This window comes from Synchiropus splendidus, chromosome 19 (genome assembly GCF_027744825.2).
Source record: "Synchiropus splendidus isolate RoL2022-P1 chromosome 19, RoL_Sspl_1.0, whole genome shotgun sequence".
Classification (NCBI taxonomy): Eukaryota; Metazoa; Chordata; class Actinopteri; order Syngnathiformes; family Callionymidae; genus Synchiropus; species Synchiropus splendidus.
Genome location: NC_071352.1, coordinates 15,028,698 through 15,044,811, shown reverse-complemented (window position 1 = coordinate 15,044,811; position 16,114 = coordinate 15,028,698). Strand labels below are relative to the sequence as shown.

The 16,114-nt window shown below is 50.1% G+C and overlaps 5 protein-coding genes across 14 annotated transcripts; 3 read left to right on the top strand and 2 right to left on the bottom strand.

Annotated features, from left to right (window-relative positions):
* Positions 1-24: 24 nt before the first annotated feature.
* On the bottom strand, positions 25-3,799 carry mfsd11 (major facilitator superfamily domain containing 11). 2 transcript variants are annotated; one of them, XM_053852096.1, is made up of 15 exons: positions 3,570-3,799; positions 2,989-3,136; positions 2,871-2,926; positions 2,684-2,791; positions 2,529-2,608; positions 2,215-2,311; positions 2,083-2,141; positions 1,775-1,928; positions 1,621-1,664; positions 1,486-1,551; positions 1,269-1,394; positions 1,033-1,207; positions 791-926; positions 552-725; positions 25-347 (listed from the first exon to the last, which is right to left on the bottom strand). In XM_053852096.1, the coding sequence occupies exons 2-14, from the start codon at positions 3,082-3,084 to the stop codon at positions 564-566; spliced, it is 1,359 nt and encodes a 452-aa protein (XP_053708071.1). In that variant the 5' UTR covers positions 3,085-3,136; positions 3,570-3,799; the 3' UTR covers positions 25-347; positions 552-563. The 2 variants fall into 2 exon arrangements, with proteins under 2 accessions (XP_053708071.1, XP_053708070.1); XM_053852095.1 differs by having other exon boundaries at positions 25-479; positions 3,570-3,793.
* Positions 3,800-5,158: 1,359 nt separating this feature from the next.
* Positions 5,159-6,729, top strand: LOC128751218 (eukaryotic translation initiation factor 1b). Its single transcript, XM_053852097.1, has 4 exons — positions 5,159-5,337; positions 5,888-6,051; positions 6,113-6,214; positions 6,297-6,729. The coding sequence occupies exons 1-4, from the start codon at positions 5,307-5,309 to the stop codon at positions 6,339-6,341; spliced, it is 342 nt and encodes a 113-aa protein (XP_053708072.1). The 5' UTR covers positions 5,159-5,306; the 3' UTR covers positions 6,342-6,729.
* A 586-nt stretch (positions 6,730-7,315) lies between these two features.
* Positions 7,316-8,427, top strand: si:ch211-198p11.6 (uncharacterized). Of its 2 annotated transcripts, XM_053852591.1 has the most exons (6): positions 7,316-7,417; positions 7,479-7,580; positions 7,664-7,699; positions 7,868-7,978; positions 8,039-8,170; positions 8,244-8,427. In XM_053852591.1, the coding sequence occupies exons 3-6, from the start codon at positions 7,694-7,696 to the stop codon at positions 8,328-8,330; spliced, it is 336 nt and encodes a 111-aa protein (XP_053708566.1). In that variant the 5' UTR covers positions 7,316-7,417; positions 7,479-7,580; positions 7,664-7,693; the 3' UTR covers positions 8,331-8,427. The 2 variants fall into 2 exon arrangements, with proteins under 2 accessions (XP_053708566.1, XP_053708567.1); XM_053852592.1 differs by lacking the exon at positions 7,316-7,417 and having other exon boundaries at positions 7,435-7,580.
* Positions 8,428-8,957: 530 nt separating this feature from the next.
* On the top strand, positions 8,958-13,500 carry LOC128751662 (glutamine-rich protein 2). 7 transcript variants are annotated; one of them, XM_053852859.1, is made up of 14 exons: positions 8,958-9,380; positions 10,401-10,805; positions 10,876-10,926; positions 11,002-11,299; positions 11,370-11,449; positions 11,586-11,648; positions 11,720-11,884; positions 11,935-12,053; positions 12,131-12,196; positions 12,276-12,377; positions 12,440-12,569; positions 12,627-12,738; positions 12,805-12,876; positions 13,171-13,500. In XM_053852859.1, the coding sequence occupies exons 1-14, from the start codon at positions 9,120-9,122 to the stop codon at positions 13,221-13,223; spliced, it is 1,977 nt and encodes a 658-aa protein (XP_053708834.1). In that variant the 5' UTR covers positions 8,958-9,119; the 3' UTR covers positions 13,224-13,500. The 7 variants fall into 7 exon arrangements, 6 of the variants coding, with proteins under 6 accessions (XP_053708834.1, XP_053708833.1, XP_053708832.1 ...); XM_053852858.1 differs by having other exon boundaries at positions 12,964-13,500; XM_053852857.1 differs by having other exon boundaries at positions 12,928-13,500.
* Positions 12,886-15,101, bottom strand: ubald2 (UBA-like domain containing 2). 2 transcript variants are annotated; one of them, XM_053852861.1, is made up of 3 exons: positions 14,869-15,101; positions 13,984-14,037; positions 12,886-13,879 (listed from the first exon to the last, which is right to left on the bottom strand). In XM_053852861.1, the coding sequence occupies exons 1-3, from the start codon at positions 14,986-14,988 to the stop codon at positions 13,541-13,543; spliced, it is 513 nt and encodes a 170-aa protein (XP_053708836.1). In that variant the 5' UTR covers positions 14,989-15,101; the 3' UTR covers positions 12,886-13,540. The 2 variants fall into 2 exon arrangements, with proteins under 2 accessions (XP_053708836.1, XP_053708837.1); XM_053852862.1 differs by having other exon boundaries at positions 13,055-13,876.
* Between the last annotated feature and the right edge of the window lie 1,013 nt (positions 15,102-16,114).

Below are 16,114 nucleotides of genomic sequence, written 5' to 3'. Positions count from 1 at the left end.
AGAAAACATTGAAAAAAACAAACAAACAGAAGAAAACATTTTATTCAGAATAAAAATTACAAATGCCATCATTCAAGTATAAAATCAAAATTTCCCTTCAAAATTTGATTCACAAGCAGATTCCAAAAACACATCCCTTTTGGTAAAACCTCCAGACCAGAACCTTTGAGAATCCAGGACAGAGCAGAGGCTCCACAGAGACCCACCCCAAACACCTGCACCGATGATGGAGGGCAACTTTTTCCACGAGAACCAGCCTCAGAAGGTGACGACAGGAAAACATGACACAGACAAGCTTGTGACTCCGCCCACTTGAGTTTCCCTCCAGAAGTTTGAGTGAGATATTCCTAACCAAGACGAAATGTGAGTGAGTATGATTGAGTGAGCGTGTCAGTAAAACACGCTGAACCTCAGGTGAACTTCACGTGAGTCAGCAGTTCAGTCAACAGGCAAAACTGACTTGACTCGGTGGCCGACTCCTGCAACACATGCCCATGTCACACTGGGGAAGTGAGTAAGTGTGCAACTTTGTGTGAGAGTCCCCCACTCACCTCGACTTCAGGTCAGATGGTGTCGTATTCAAACGCCCTCCGGCCGGCCACAGCCACCCACTCGGCCATGAAGAAAGTGACGGTTCCAGCGAAGCCAAACAAAACCAGAACCAGCAGCTGCCAGTGCAGGAGCAGGAAGTTGCTGTAGAAGAAGGCCACTGCCGCCATGATGGACTGAGGGCCGGACAGGAGGTTATTCTGAGGTCCACGCAGGTTTCCAGTTCTTGTCAGAGGGTCACCTGGATGAACTTGAAGATAGCGAAAGCCGGGGCGCTCTCCTCTCGGAACATGAAGCCGATGATGCTGAGCAGCTGAGTGTTGAAGCAGCTGTCACCAAAGCCGAGTAGGAAGCTGCAGATCAGCGCCACTGCCACACTGAGGCACACGAGCGCATGTTTGCACAGTAAAAAAAACAACACACTGATGCACAGACGTGAGCTGACGGAGACCAGGATCTGGTTCCTGCTCTGAGGTCAGCTACCTGGGCTCCATGTAGGCCTCCAGCTGGGTCCCCTCCTCTGGGGCGATGGGAGCGTCGCTCGCGATGTTCAGAAAAATCAGGTAGAAAGCGAGGTAGTGTGTGATGAGGCCCAGCAGAACCACAGGATTCCTGCCGAAGCGGTTACACCTGTTCAGCATCCCAAAGATGCCCCCTCCTGACCAGAGAGGAGAAGCGGATCAGGTGAGGAAGGCCAAAACAACTCAGCCAAGACTCACCTAAGATCTCTCCCAGACCGATGAAAATGCCTGAGATGCCGATCAGACTTTTCGCATCTTGGCCAAAACGGGTCATGGCACCGATGCACGTCCCGTACACGCCACTGTAGAAGGTAAGCTCCAGCCCTGTCAGGTCAGAACCAGACGCCCAGTTCATCAGATGATTGTCTCCTCAATAGCCAGCAGGGGGCGCTAACACACATGATGGGCCACTCACCCGTGTAGGCACTGGCCAGACTAAGCAGCAGCATTTCTTTAGTGACCAGAACTTTTCCCGCCTTCACTGCAAACGACAGGCAGCAGTTTCAACAACAAGCGATTTGCAGGGTCAAAGTCTCAGAGTGACTCGTACCAAAGGCGTCCAGAGCCTGTGAGCAGAGGCCAGGGAGAGGCACACTGCAGGAAGTCAGAGGACAAGGTTACTTCCTGTTAATATCTAACATGATGATATTCAACACTGTGATGTCACTTCCTGAGAGTGACAGCCACACTCCTGGGACACTGACCTGGACGTGCTACTGTCCTCAGATGAGTCAGGGGCAGCATCGCCATCGTCCAACGCCCCAGACTCTGAGACGGTTTTACGAATGAGGAAGAAGAGGAAGCAGCCAACAAGGCTGATGACAGTCAGAGTGACAAAGACGCTCTGGCGATCTTTATCTGCCGACACACACAGTGGAAAGCTCACTCCAGCGAACCTTAGAGACTGAGCGGTTTCCTGGCCCCAGTAGGACCTCAGGAATTACACGCTGCATTTTGAAATATATACACCTCCAAAAGAAAAAGAAAAAACGATGAGTTCAAAAGCTCTCACCTGTGATGTGAACGTGGCCATGCCACGAGCAGTAGATGTAGAGATTTCCAAAGAACAGGCTGCAACAGGAAGAGGAGGAAGATGAGCAGGAGGAAGAGATGGAGACGGCTAGAGGAAGAGGGGCTAGGTCACCTGAACTGAAGAAGAGCCCAGAATATTCCGCTGTTGCGTCCGATTGTGGTGTCCGAGGAGTTGATGGCGAGAACGTTTCCCTGCGCCGTCCACAAGACTGCAACCCAGGTTACCTCGGCTCATTAGTGACATGATGGAATGATGAAAAGAAATTCTGATTCTGAGCAACTGAGCACTCGGACCCATCACATTGCCAATCCAAATGTGTGTGTCTGAGATTATATTGCAACACTTTCAAGTGCCTTATTCTTGCTGGCTCTCATGAGGAGTCTCAGTCACGCTTGTCTTTGGTGGAAAAGCATGACTAACTTCACCTGCCGCTGCAATCCCGACCAGAACTGAAGCTGTGTAGAAGGTCCAAGTGAGTGGGTAGATGAACACGGCAATGTAGGCACTGAGGAAGAGACCAGGCACAGCAGAAATGTCAGTTGCAGCAGAAAGGCCACTCGAGGTGAGCCAGAACATCTACCTGTAGAGAAGCCCACTGAAGAACATAGAGAGCTGAGGGCCCACGACGGCGACCACCGACGGAGCAATGAGGTTCGATGCCGAGAAGACACCGTAGATGATTGCCATGCTGCGAGGGCGACAGAATGTGAACCTCTGATCGACAACAACCAAAGCCGGCACTGGTGGAGTCTGAGAGAGTGAGTCACCTGGTGTAGCCGCTTCCATGGAACTCGGTAGTGTTGAGGCTCTTGATAACCGTTTGCTAAACAAAAACACAGCAGAGATCAGCTCCCTGTGCGTCCCAGCTTCAGTCAGGGAGCCCACCTCTATGTTCCCGCACGTCTGAAATGCTGTGAACATGAACATGAAGCCGACGCCGAGGACAACGATGTTCAGGAGCTTCTTCTTCTCTGGATCCATGGCACCGGCTTCGTCGGTCACAGAGGCAGTGCGTGGTTGAAGAGTGACTGGCCTGATAGGAGGGCAAGATGGTCACTGGTGACATCATCATGCAACCTCTGAGACCATCAACAAGAAGAAACAAGCCGATACATTGTCATCCAACAGAATAAATCGAAGTTTATTGCTCCAGACACCTCCTGGAACAGGCAGGCGGCCTGTCCAGGGTGTCCCCCACCTCGTGCCCAGGAAGCTGGACAGGCTCCCACCACTCCAGACGGGAATAAGCGGAAGAGCACGAGACAAAGTAAGAGGACCAAGTAAGAGGAACAAGAGGCACGAACCAACTTTAAACCAAGTTTGTACCGGACGGAACTCTGCAGCAGACAGGACACGTGATCCAACTGAACATTTTAGCGTCTATTATCAGACAGGAGTTCTGTTTAATTGATAGAATACACGGCATGCAGCTGTGTTGAACTTCGAGCTGTAGGCTTCGAGCTTACCGCTAAAGTTGAACTACTGACGTCACTGCGCAGTTTTGGGTTCTACAAGCCGCATACTTTCTTCGGTTCGGTCCAGTCAAGCGACCTGACGGTGGCAGCTGCTGGTCTCTCGACAGAACCCGCTGAAGACAACAGGAACGCGTCAGTGAGTCATGTGAGGAAGTCAGCTGACTCTGACGTCACTAGTTAGCTTAGCTTTTAGCTCCATTACTCCCGTGGTGAATTTGCGCTGGTTTGTTTTTGTATTCATTCTGAATGACAGATTAATTTTCGATTACAAAATGTGGGGCGTTAGAGAAAATGTAAACGTAAGGTCGCAAAAATTTAAGAAATATTTTAATTGAATTAAATAGGAAAATCCATAAAATTCTCGACGTTAACCACATAAGTGAAATAATAATAATAATAATAATAATAATAATAATAATAATAATAATAATAATAATAAATAAATAAATAATAGCCTAACAAATAAGTCTATAAAATAATAGTCCAACATATGTTTTATTTTATTCCTTATTGCTCAACAAAATGCAGTCCTAAATCTATTGTACAGTGATGATGATGGAAAAATAATGACAGGACTGTTATTTCCTGTTAAATAATGGTGGGTTGTTTCTCTGTTGTACATATATGGTATATATGGAAAACTCCTGGTGGATTGTCTATTTCAGCGTTAGCGTTCCATGTTTTAACTTCAGACTATAGAATATCCCAGAGATGCAGTTATATGACTTCAGCTGTCATAGAAAAAAGGAGTTTATGTTGGTCTTTTGTTGTAATCTATGTAAATGGACAATTCTGCTCTGACAGTACAGGAAGCTGAGTTTGTGGAGACTGGTGCCAGGGAAACCGCCAAATCAACCTGGTTGGTAGACCCCTGTAGGCACGACACCTGAGCCCCCAGGTACGGGCAGTAAGAGAGTGTCATCATACTAGTACCTGGGTGTTACCCTGAACAATAAACTCAACTGGACAAAAATACAAACGCAAGAAATGGCAGAGCTCTCTGTGGTAGGATCAGCTGTTTCTATGGCGTCGTCTCTTGGGACAGAGACAAGTTAAGAGGGCCGTCTCTGTCCCGGGCTGCTCTCTGTAGGAGGAGGAGGAGAGAGACAGGAGGACTGGACCCAAGCTGTCGTCCATGATGACCAACCTGTCCCTCACCTTCAGACTGGAGGTTTCTGATCCAGTCTTGTTGCATGAAGGAGCAACTCTGTCATACCTTTCTACCCACTTATGTAAATTTTACAGTGTTAACTTATGCTGATGTTAATTGTGCATTTGTGGCTACTTAATGTATTGTTAATTTAAATGTACATGTGTTTTTTGTTTGTCTTTAATGTCCTTCATGTTTTAATGCTCACTCAGCGGCTATAACAAGTCAAATTTCCCCATTGTGTGATCAATAAAAGAGTATATTATTCTATCCCACAACCACGAGCTCAGATTTGTAGGTTTTGCGACTTTGATACTGTTCTTACTCTCAACATCCGAGCACTGGGTCGCAGCGCTGGTCAGCAGATGACGTCAGCGTATGTGAGCAGTGACGTGTTTCGGGGCGTGTCTATAAAGCCTTGTTTTCTTCTGCTCCAGAGAGCGACCGTCTCCATTTTGTGAGAGCAGCCGAGCTTCGTCACCGTGCCGAGACCCCCGCGAGCGACTAACACTTCCCAACCATCCAACGAGCCACTTGCTGACGAAGTTATTATCCGAGAGGAAAGCCAATCTTGTCGTATGTCCGCTATCCAGAACCTCAACACTTTTGGTAAGCGGGGCTTTTCTCAGGCAGGCCCACGGCCTTGGTGGGGGAAGGGCGGGGGAGAAAGAAGAGACGTTTTTACACCATCTTTCGACAGTTAATGACCTTAAATCATTTCTCAAAGAGTTGGTAAAATCGACCGAGATGTAGTTGTACTGTATGTCTGGGCATTCGATGTTCGAGCCGTCTGCCTCGAACTTACCGGCCGCCATTAGGCCTCCACCTTGGCTCCCTTTTCGTTCGCGTCTATCGGAGACACTCTGCTGTAATTTCCGGTAGGTGGGCGCTCGCACTTTGTTCTTGGTGTCGGTTTACGACGTCCGTGTCGATTACGAAATATCTCCGCTGACATCGTTTGACAAAGCACCGGTTAGCATCGATTAGCTTACCCTTGCTAGCTAACTACGCTGTGCGGCTGCGCAGTTGAGCTGAAATTTGACCCTTCGACCGCCCGGTGCCACATAACGACACTACAAAGGGATTTGCGCCCGCTATTTAAAGTCGAGGATAACCGTAGTCTGGCAATTGTGATTGACCCTGATATTTGTGTCTGCAGACCCCTTTGCTGATGCAACTAAGGGTGATGACCGCCTCCCAGCCGGGACTGAGGACTACATCCACATAAGAATCCAACAGCGGAACGGGAGGAAGACCCTCACCACTGTCCAGGGCATTGCTGCCGACTATGATAAACGTAGGCTGCTCAAAGCCTTGAAGAAGGTACGATAAGCTTCTGTCTGGGTATTTCCTCCTTTTTCTGACACTGTCTTGCCCCCAACAGAAGTTTGCCTGCAATGGTACAGTGATTGAGCACCCAGAGTATGGTGAAGTGATTCAGCTTCAAGGTGACCAGAGAAGGAATATCTGCCAGTTCCTGACTGAGGTGAGTGTGTTGTCTTGGTGTCCTCAGTTGCTCACTTGTTCTCGCTGGATTGTTAACGTTTGTACCTCTCCCACCCCCGTAGATTGACATGGTCAAGGAGGAGCAGCTGAAAGTCCACGGCTTCTAGAAGCTGCAGCCAGCCTCCCCCACCTCTCCTGGACAGCCATTGAAAAGACGCCCCCTTCCCCCTCCCATGTGCTGCTGTTGCTCTTCCTCTCCCCGACCCCCTCCGAAGCTCCTGATTGCAAACACGTGAATTACCTCCAACAAACATGGGACTCTCTAACACCGCCTCCCTACACCACCAGGGGGCAGGCTTGCTCCAGCCAATACACGCCACTCCACACAACATCAGGGATGAGTGGTGACCCCTTAGACCTCTCCCGCCGTTCCCTCTGTTTATTACCTTTTTAAATTTTCTTTTTAGGTCTTGTGCCGCAACGAGGAGGAACCGTTTCGTGTAACTTTTTTGTTTTGTACTTCAAAGTGTTTCAATAAAACGATGAGTCTCCATATTTGTTGGGAGTGTCGTCATGACCAAGTGGAGTGTAGGACATTGCATGAGTTTCTAGAAGCAGCTGGATGATGGACACAAGCAGAGTTCTTAGCGTTTGGGTTCCGCTGCTCTTAATCTAATCAGGTTTACTGCGGGTGTCCTCGGAGGACTTGTAGTCGAGTGTGTCTGAACTGCAGCGGTCGTCTTGTTCCCATGAGCCGGCATAATCCCTGCAGTGTTGCGCTCAGCTCCTTCAGTTCCTGAAATGCAATAAGTCTACAAGCATCTACAGTGAAGTACCAGTGGAAAATTCGACTGGCGAGCAAGTCTGTTATGCAACAATTAACTTTTGGTTCAATAAAGATTCCGCAGTTACACTTTGTTCCTGTGTGTTTGATTGCTGCTCTGCAAGCCTGAAATACTTAGAGAATAGAGAAGCTTCCTCAGTTTAAAATGTGCTATTACTTGTGGCTTGATCAGAATTATTCCTCAACATCTGTCACTGCAACATTCTAAACAGTTTCGTCTGTTAAATCGGAAACGAAGACGCAGTTCGCGTTTTTCCTGTCACATTTTGTCCCTGATGACGCCCCGTCCGTTTCCGTGGCGACGCCACTGTAGCCCAAGCTAAGCTAACGTTTTCAGGAGCGCGGCGGGAACATCGGCGCTGCTTTGTTCAAAGACGCAGAAGCTTCCCGCCGTCTCAGGTGAGACTCCGCCCACAGGTGAGCCTCTTTGTGCCGCAATTAACTCATCCGTAATCGATAGAGCTGGGACAGCACGGTCGTTGCACGACAACAAAACTGGTGAGTCCTCGCGGCTCCTCTCTGGGTTGATTCCTGCGGATGCACAGGCGCCTGCAAGCAACAGGTTGGTCCCGCAGCTCTGTAACCAGAAGAACTGAATGCTTCCATTTGAGTAAAAACCTTCCATATGTGCGTGTGTGTTCTCAGAGATGTGACGTCGGGAGGATTGAGGAAAAAATGCCGGTAAGGTGTTTGGACCCAAGTATGTAGACTTATGCGCGTTGCTCTGTATTCAGAACAGATCCACTGGTGACAGGACTCATCATCAAGACTCCCATGACCTTCCAGGGCGAACGCTCACATGTGTCAGGACTCTCATGTGTCAGTGCTCACCTAGCCTTTGGTCCTCAGGTTCTTCCGGTGTGGGAACTCGCCGTCCCCCTTCCGGCTGTGATGATGATCACAGTCGCCCTTTACATCGTCATGGTTGGTCTTGGACTTTGGATCCGGTTCTGTCTGAAGGTGAGCTTGATCGGCTCTGTCACCTTTCCATCTAAACAGGAAACCCGATTCTTTCCTCAGGACCGGTGTTCCTGCCAGGACTGCTGCCCGGGCTTCTCCATATGTGACCAATGTTTTCAACTGGCAGAAATGTGTGACTTCCGCACGCCCTCCCTGCGCTCGTGCCTGCCGGGCTCCTGTCCCAGGCCCAACGTGAGCGCAGTTTGCACCTGCTGCTGATGATTTGACATTCAGACTTTGATGTGATGAATGTTTGTTGTTTCAGTTCGGACGCTGGGACTGCGCTTGCACCTGTCAGCCACCAGAGTGCGACTCCTGCAACTGTCTCTGTTTCGAGATTCGGATCAAGTAGAAGTGCCAGGAGTAAACCGAGAGAAAAGTTGGCTTTCAGCGCCATCCCCAGGCTAATCTTTGATACTTGTTTATATGAGGCTTTTTGTGTGGTTTTTTTAAAAATACAGTTTTAAATAAATTAATGGCTGATGTCGTTCTGATTTCTTGCACAGCCTGGTGTTGAAGTCCAGAATTCAATGTATGGAAGTTAGACATGGTCTGAGTTAACATGACTTGTACAAACGGTCGGTAGAAATCAATGAAATGGTTCAGACTCCGTGACAACAATCCCTTGTGCTTGTTTGCCAACAAAAGAGTCCATGAACACACCGCTGAGGTCTGTTGCCTAGCGACCGACAACGCTCTTGTTTGTTGCGCCCAGCGTGGTAATCACCGGAAGTAACACCAGTAAGCTAGACGCTGTTACAAGCACAACATCCGATATGTTCCGTATTTGGGTTTCCGCTGCCGGAGCTCAAGAGTCCGGCCGAAGGAGGTCTGATGAACCCAACAGAACCACAGTAGCAGCTCACTCGCAAGTCAAAAAGTGTTTGAAAACTCGTCACAGGCTTTTTGTGCTGATCGCTGGACTGTGTTTTATTTTGGAAGCATGCTCGTTGGTTTCCGGTCAGCACGTGCAATTGACACCCCTTTTTCCACTGGGTCAGTGCAGAGCGATGTTTGGGAACATTGGACTTGGAAACGCCAGTCCTAGGAGATAGTTTCCTGCTGGGCTCTGGTTTTCATGCTCCGATCCAAGTAGTTCCGAAATACAGAGGTGGAGGAAGCTTCGGTGTCAGTCAGTATCATGTCGGGTCTCAGCTTCTTGGACCTTTTAGACTCCTCAATCAGAGACTCGAACAAAGCGGCGGTGGATTTCAGTTCTCTGTACCGGTTTCTCCACGCGCTGCTGACCCACCTCGGGATCCAGGACCTGGTCCTCCGCTCCGGGCTTCTACAGGATGAAGCCGGCAGGGCAGTGACCACAGCGGAGCCGGGGGAGGAACCGCCGCTCGCCCAGCAGAGTCTCCTCAACCGCGTCCAGCGCTGTGAGGACGAACTGACCCGGGTGAGACACGCGTGGTACCTCGAGAGCCATCTAGACATGAACACTCTTCAATGCTATGTCATATTGTGACGTCAACAGTATAACTACAACTGTAAATGACTGTAATTGAGTCCCAGCGAGTGACATCATCATCACGTGACAGTTTCTTGGCAACTTCGGGATTTGAACAACTCTGTGCAAGACTTGGATCAAACTCAGATCGGACTCACACCAGATTCCTGTCTGGTTCCGGTCCGACTTGGTCCGCCCGCCTCCTCTCAGATTCGGGTCAAGCTCGGGTCAGACTCACACTGCTCGTGCTGAAGCAGCATCCCTTCTGGTGATGGCAGCTGAGACAAAAGCGGGGCGGAGCTTGGCGCCATCTCAGGTGACCCCGAGCGAGTCCCCCCCGCTGTGCAGCTCACGAACCGCTGCCTGAATCATTCATGTCGACCCCTCCGCAGAGGTCAGTGCGCCAGACCTACACACGCACGACGCTGCGCCGGATCCAGCAGGTGGCGCTCACACTCACCCACCTGCTTGATGACCCGACCGCTTCACGCGCATCCAATCAGAGCCCTCCGCCTCTCTGCGCGAGCAACAAACCTGTCGCCATGACGACGCGCTGATGTCGGGTTTCTTCAGTAAAACATAATTTGATGAATTATTGACGAGTTAGTTTTCCTCCGTCCGCAAGACACACTCATACATCTTTCATGCCTCGGCTGGTTAATTAACGAGCTGCAGGTTAGAGCTGTGGGGGGCAGTGAGGCGTTCATGTGACACCAGTTACACACCAACGCACACTCTCTGGAGGAATGTCACACACTCACATGTACACAGGCTGTTGCGCACACACACTCTGTTTGTCAGGAAATGAAAAAGTCATCAGGTGACGGACAAGTGGGATCGACAGGTCACAGGCCTAAGAGGTCAGAGGATCAACTCAATCTGAAACCAACGTGTGCAGGTCCCGCACCAATGTTCTCACACGTTCTCACCTGAAGAGCGTCTGGACTTCCTGCTTCTGTCTTTCGGCAGGTGACAGCTCTGTTCAGGGATCTGCAGCAGCACAGAAACCAGGAGCAGACGATGGAGGTGAAGGAGACCCAGGAGCAGATGAAGCAGATGAAGGAGATCCAGGAGCAAATGAAGGAGGTGAAGGAGATCCAGGAGCAGATGAAGGAGGTGAAGGAGATCCAGGAGCAGATGAAGGAGGTGAAGGAGACCCAGGAGCAGACGGCGGTGAAGGAGCTTCAGGAACAGATGAAGGAAGTGAGGGAACTTCAGGAACAGATAAAGGAAGTGAATGGCCTCCACGAACAGATAAAGGCAGTGAATGACCTCCATGAAAAGATAAAGGAAGTGAAGGAGCACCAGGAGCAAACGAAGGAGCTCCAAGAACCAATGACGGCAGTGATGGTCCTCCAGAAGCAGATGAAGGAGGTTGAAGGCACATTGTAGTACACACAAACACAGAGAATCTACGACATCACTTCCTGTTTTTCTGTGACAGACGTGTGTCACGTGGGACGTCCTGCATGCGAGTCTTCTTGCGGGTCAGCAGGTGAAGCCTCACTGATGATGTCAGAGTTGGAGGCAGGACATGTGTCACTCAAATGAATTGATCTGGTGCCAGCAGGTGTCACCAGATACCCGGGATGCCGATGCTTCACTGAGACACTTTTCTCCAGAACCTTCAGGCTCCTGCGAGTCCATGAGGGTCAAAGAAGACACGACAGGTCCTCGGGAGTCTGCTTCCTGTTTGGTGGGAGAACCATACGGGTCCAGCCTCTCTGAACAACACCAGCAGACTCTGGAGGCTCTTCGAGACATTGGTGGTCTTCGGAACCAGAGACTGGACCAGCGAGTGGCGCTGCTTGAGGAGGGGAAGATGGACCAGGCTCAGCTGACTCCTCTGCACCAGCTCATCAACAGAGGTGATGTCACTTCCTGTTGAAAGCTGCCACTTCCTGTTGGCACCAGACCATTGGTTTCCTATGTCTACAGGTTCTCTGGAGGTAAAGCAGCTGATGAAAGACGTGGAGCAGCAGAGGACTTTAATGGACGATCTGAGGAAGCAGCAGAAGGTGAGTCTTCAAATGTCCCTTCATGATTGAAAGTAGCTGAAACATCTAAGGTCTGTGACTGAGGACGTCCAGGTGTCCACAACTGCCAAGTCTTGTCCGGGTTCGTGTCCTAGCATCGTGTGTTTTGTCTCTTCAGGTTCTGAATCAGTCTCTGCAGGATCTGGAGGCCACCAGCAAGTGTGTGATGGAGCCCGACATTGTAAGTGGAACCAGCTCGTGACTTCGGAGGTTGTAACGGTTGAAGATGACCATGGGAATTACTCGGCACAGAAAGTGGATCAGATGGTTCTGGACAGCAAAGTGAGTCGGAGAGACTTCGACTCGGTGACGGAGCAGTTGAATGCCATGTTCAATGAGCTGTTGAATCGGGTGTCGGGTCAGGAGCAGAACTGGCAGCAGCTGATGGAGCGACTCTCTAGCGAGATGGACTGCAAGGTGAGGACCAGGAGTGGCTCAACATTTGGGAGTTCTGACTGTGTTCTCAGCTGAACAGACTGGAGTTGGACTCTGTCAAGAAACAGCTGGAGGACCGGTGGAAGAAGATCCAATCCAAGCTTCAGACTCAGGAGGAGCCTGAGAACCAGGACGCCGCTGGACTCAGGAAGTAGGTGAAGTTGGGACGTATAGTCTGGCTGCAGCAGGACATCGGGCCATGACATTAACCTTGATATTCATTTCCAGACAACTCATTGACAGATTCCACTGCCTGTCATGCGACCGACCCATCACCAAACTTGGCCCTGGACCGTGAGTCAGCTGACCCCTGGCGGTGGTGACACAGTGATCTCAACTCGACAGGAGTCACAGTACGGGTGCGTGTCTGCAGGCGGCTGGTGACCCTTCCATCGTCGCCCGGTCTCCCGTCCCACAGATCCATCCGGCCGTTCACGGTCTACGCCCTGGAGCAGTTCCGACATCACTACAGGAGGTGAGCGTCACCTCACCGACTCACACACGTGGACTCGGAATTAACTGCGTCTTCTACTGAAGCAGTGACGGTGTTTCTGCAGCGACTGACCACCAGCTGACATCACGTAGAGGTGGGCGGAGCCAGACAGCCGTGGCAGGACTTCAACGGAGGACAAAGCAGGCGAAGCAGCAGGCAGACATGGACCTCCAGGTACCAATGGTAAATCAGCTGAGGAATTCTTCACCTACTGACCTATCCCTGCACCAGTCAGAAGAGGTGGACATCGTGGGTCTCGATGGACAAGTTTACAGAGGGCGCCTGAATGCACCGCCCTTTGGTAATCAGGACAGGAAGCTCCCAAATATCTCAGGCAAAGATGGTAAGTGGCCTGATGATATCAGGACGATGATGTGCTTGTGTTGCCTCACACGACTGTCTTCTGCAGTGTCCAGTAAATCTGAAGACAAAAGCAGGAACTCAACTCACAGAAGTCCACCTTCACCTGAGAGCAGAGGAGGTGAGGTCACACCCACAGATGTACCCGCAGACTCTCATCTGAGTCTTACAGGCTCCTGTGGTTCTGGTCGGGCCCGCTCGGTTCTAGGCTGCCCATCCCAGAGCTCCATCCTGGAGACACCTGCTGCTGACCTGCTTGACCCCATGGCATTCCAGATGTAGACCACTACTCAGCCGATCTCCATCCCTTCCTTCACCTTGAGCAGAGTTCTGGTCCTCCCGTTAGAGGTCGCGCTTGCCCTGCCCTTGTTTAACGTCATACCCTTATCTCACCTGGTGACGCCCCTCCACTCAGACACAAGAGGAGTCGACTCTGGCGCCCTCTTGAGGTCAGAGCTGAGCTGCTGAAACGGACACCAAACCACATTTCTCTGGACACACACAGTAACAACAAAAGGTTGCAACTTTATTTGTCCAAACTAGAAACTAAATAAATCTTTTATAAACCAGATTTGAACATTTCTCCTTAAAAAAACGTAAATATCCAGCAGCCAGTCCTGACTTTTCTCTGAGAGACGTTGCTGTCCTGTGGCAAAGAATCATCAGCTGGTCACTTCCTGTACCACAACTCAGGTCACTGGGTCAGTGCATTGTGGTCTCGCTGGTTTCACAAAGTTATTGTCTTTCCTGCGCCCTCCCCGCCCTGCCTTGAGCCCAGTAGGGTCTCATCTCTGTCCATGGAACGCAGAGACAACGGTGGGCTGCTGGGAGCTGCTGGGTGGGGCAGCAGGGGGCCACATGGGGGCGCTCTGCATGTGAAAGTGATGGGTACAGTGTGCAGTGGGTGAGGATGGTGGTAGCCAGGCCGGCTGGTGGCTGGGGGGCGATGACGCCCAGAATGACCCGAAACCAGATGTGGAAGATGGTGCCGGGGGTGAGCATGCCACATTTGAGGGGGCGGGGCCGGCAGAGGCACATTCCGACGCTCGCAGCTTTGAAAACATTGTAATGGCGTCTGGAAAGTTGGGCGGTGTAGCCGGAGTGTTCCTGGGAGTGCACATCTGCTGAACACATGGGAAGTGAACTCATCAATCTGATACAGGTCATGCTACGAGCCAGCCTCTAACACTGAGTCATGTCTGCCGGTAGAAGAGCAGCAGGTCCTTACCATCTGGTGGTGACTTGGTATGTTTGTCTCCTGAAAGAAGGAACTCAGCGCCGTCTGCAAACAGACACACCACATGTTCATGAACATGTTCTAGCCAATTCCAAACAACTGTGTTCAGTCCCTGTGAGGACCAAACAAGCCAGAAACAAGTTGACACACGTTGGAATGACTCCAGTCATTTTCTACCAAAACAAACACAACAACACCCGTGCTTCCTGTTGCTATTTACACACATACACACGCAGACTTCATCAAGGATCAATTATTGGCTATTGCCTTCCATGCTCCCCCACCCCCCGCCAAAAAAACAAAACAAAAACTAAACGTCAAATCAGGAAATCAACATTGTTTGTGTTTCAGAGAAGCCTGTTCGTTCCCACGAATCCCGGGAATATAGTCTGTAGTGAACAAAAAGATCAAGTGTTTTACTCCGTCTTTCAAGGGCGAAGCTTCAAGACTGTCGATGGAAACAGCTCAGAGGAAACGTCATCGGTCGCTTGATTCCTGTGTCGTGATCTTTCACCCACTTTTCCCACGTCGGCGAGCTCGACGACAACACGGCCGAGTAAATACTTTTAATTTGTAAAAACATAAAACCGATCATGGACTGGATCATGGATTATTTGACTTAAGGGGGGAGTTTCGACATATTTTGATGAGAGTTACTCCATTAAACACGGGCGCAGGCTATGCTAACAACAACTAGCCTGCCAGTTAGCATTGACACGATGTAAACAAACCCCCGTTGTTGTTAGCCGCTTAGCTCGGAAGCGCCGGAGCTCCAACTATCAATAACCGTCCCGGGCAAACTTGATCAGACCACACCATGAGGATAGACAGGTGGGCGAGGAAGGACCCAGTGGTGGACTTTAGAGCCCCCCTCACCTCGAACTGCCAGTGGGCCGCCTGGAGGAGCTGCTTCGCCTGGTCCGCGGCACATCCGGCCGTCAAGACAAACTGGTTGATCATGACCTGGTGCCGGAGCTCGTCCATATTCACCGACATATCAGCCGTCGGCAGGAACCCGAGAGAAAAAAAAGACAAAAACAAAAGAGTTGTTGACAGTCTGCGGAGCTCCACACCCGCCGTCCGTCCGTCCGTCTGCAGCAACAACAAAGTCTGGTGACGTCAGCAACAACAACTGCAGGTCGCGTCTGATTGGACGCTCTTGTGGAACGTTGTGCCAGCTCATTTATGATTGGCTATTCAAGGACAGTGTTTGAACCGAGTTGGCGTTTGATTTAAAGATCACATTGCACGAGTTGGCGGTGTCACGCTAAAAGCAAGAACTACTACGCCCGCCTGGACTCAACGCAGTAATAAATGGAAGCATTACATTTGTGTCCGTGTAAGGTATTTAATTTATATTATAAAGTTTCAGTTTCATCTCTTCTGTCCACAACGCTTTTGAGAAAACGTCACGTGTTTTGGTGAAAAACTAATTAGCGCCTCTATGATAAATACAAGGAGAAATGCGACAATAAAAAAGTTTAGTTCAATTAAAACTTGATCACTTATGAATATGTCACGTTTAGAATACGATGAAAAGGACAGTTTTTTTCAGCATGCATTTTATTTGTGAGTTCATGTTATGGAATAACTCATCTCCATTTAATGACAGAGGTGAAACCACCAGGTAGAACAACTTGTCTTCATGAGACAAATGTTTTAAAAAATTAAATATTCCATAGGACCAGCCGACTGGCAATTGAAATGGCAGTGTTAGGAGGGACGTGAATTTATGAATTGAGTTTGGTGGAAATGCATCACGAATGGGAGCAGTGGAGCGAGTTCCGTCCATTAAGACCTCAGTTCAGGGTTTGTCTCACTGATGGAGGTAAAGAGGGTTTGACCTCTGACCTCTCCTTGACATTCAGCCACAGGTGAACCTGAGCTTGTGGCGTCTGTCCCCCCTATGATCCCTCCACTTTGGTTACCCCGGATTACAGCCGTGACCTTTGGGTTCCCAGTCGCCCCAATGTCCGCCGAGTTAATCCTTTTCTGTGAGACCTTTGTATCTGATCTGTTGTGCGCATCTTCTGATCCGACCGTCAGTCAAGTCCAGAAGCGTCCTCCCCCAGTGTGCTCCACTGCTGACCTCTGACCTGAGAGGGAAATGATTTGACACAGT

Excerpts from the sequence above, each read along its gene's own strand:
- LOC128751662 (XM_053852855.1), top strand. The coding sequence starts at position 9,120 with ATGTCGGGTCTCAGCTTCTTGGACCTTTTAGACTCCTCAATCAGAGAC. Across the intron at positions 11,450-11,585 it reads ATCTGAGGAAGCAGCAGAAG|GTTCTGAATCAGTCTCTGCA; the intron begins GTGAGTCTTCAA and ends TTGTCTCTTCAG. Across the intron at positions 11,649-11,719 it reads GTGTGATGGAGCCCGACATT|AAAGTGGATCAGATGGTTCT; the intron begins GTAAGTGGAACC and ends TACTCGGCACAG.
- mfsd11 (XM_053852096.1), bottom strand. The coding sequence starts at position 3,084 with ATGGATCCAGAGAAGAAGAAGCTCCTGAACATCGTTGTCCTCGGCGTC. Across the intron at positions 2,792-2,870 it reads CATGGAAGCGGCTACACCAG|CATGGCAATCATCTACGGTG; the intron begins GTGACTCACTCT and ends TCGCCCTCGCAG. Across the intron at positions 1,665-1,774 it reads GAGGACAGTAGCACGTCCAG|TGTGCCTCTCCCTGGCCTCT; the intron begins GTCAGTGTCCCA and ends GACTTCCTGCAG.
- ubald2 (XM_053852861.1), bottom strand. The coding sequence starts at position 14,988 with ATGTCGGTGAATATGGACGAGCTCCGGCACCAGGTCATGATCAACCAG. Across the intron at positions 14,038-14,868 it reads CGGCCCACTGGCAGTTCGAG|ACGGCGCTGAGTTCCTTCTT; the intron begins GTGAGGGGGGCT and ends GTCTGTTTGCAG. Across the intron at positions 13,880-13,983 it reads TACCAAGTCACCACCAGATG|CAGATGTGCACTCCCAGGAA; the intron begins GTAAGGACCTGC and ends CCATGTGTTCAG.
- LOC128751218 (XM_053852097.1), top strand. The coding sequence starts at position 5,307 with ATGTCCGCTATCCAGAACCTCAACACTTTTG. Across the intron at positions 5,338-5,887 it reads CCAGAACCTCAACACTTTTG|ACCCCTTTGCTGATGCAACT; the intron begins GTAAGCGGGGCT and ends TTGTGTCTGCAG. Across the intron at positions 6,052-6,112 it reads TGCTCAAAGCCTTGAAGAAG|AAGTTTGCCTGCAATGGTAC; the intron begins GTACGATAAGCT and ends TGCCCCCAACAG.
- si:ch211-198p11.6 (XM_053852591.1), top strand. Across the intron at positions 7,979-8,038 it reads GGATCCGGTTCTGTCTGAAG|GACCGGTGTTCCTGCCAGGA; the intron begins GTGAGCTTGATC and ends TTCTTTCCTCAG. Across the intron at positions 8,171-8,243 it reads GCTCCTGTCCCAGGCCCAAC|TTCGGACGCTGGGACTGCGC; the intron begins GTGAGCGCAGTT and ends TTGTTGTTTCAG.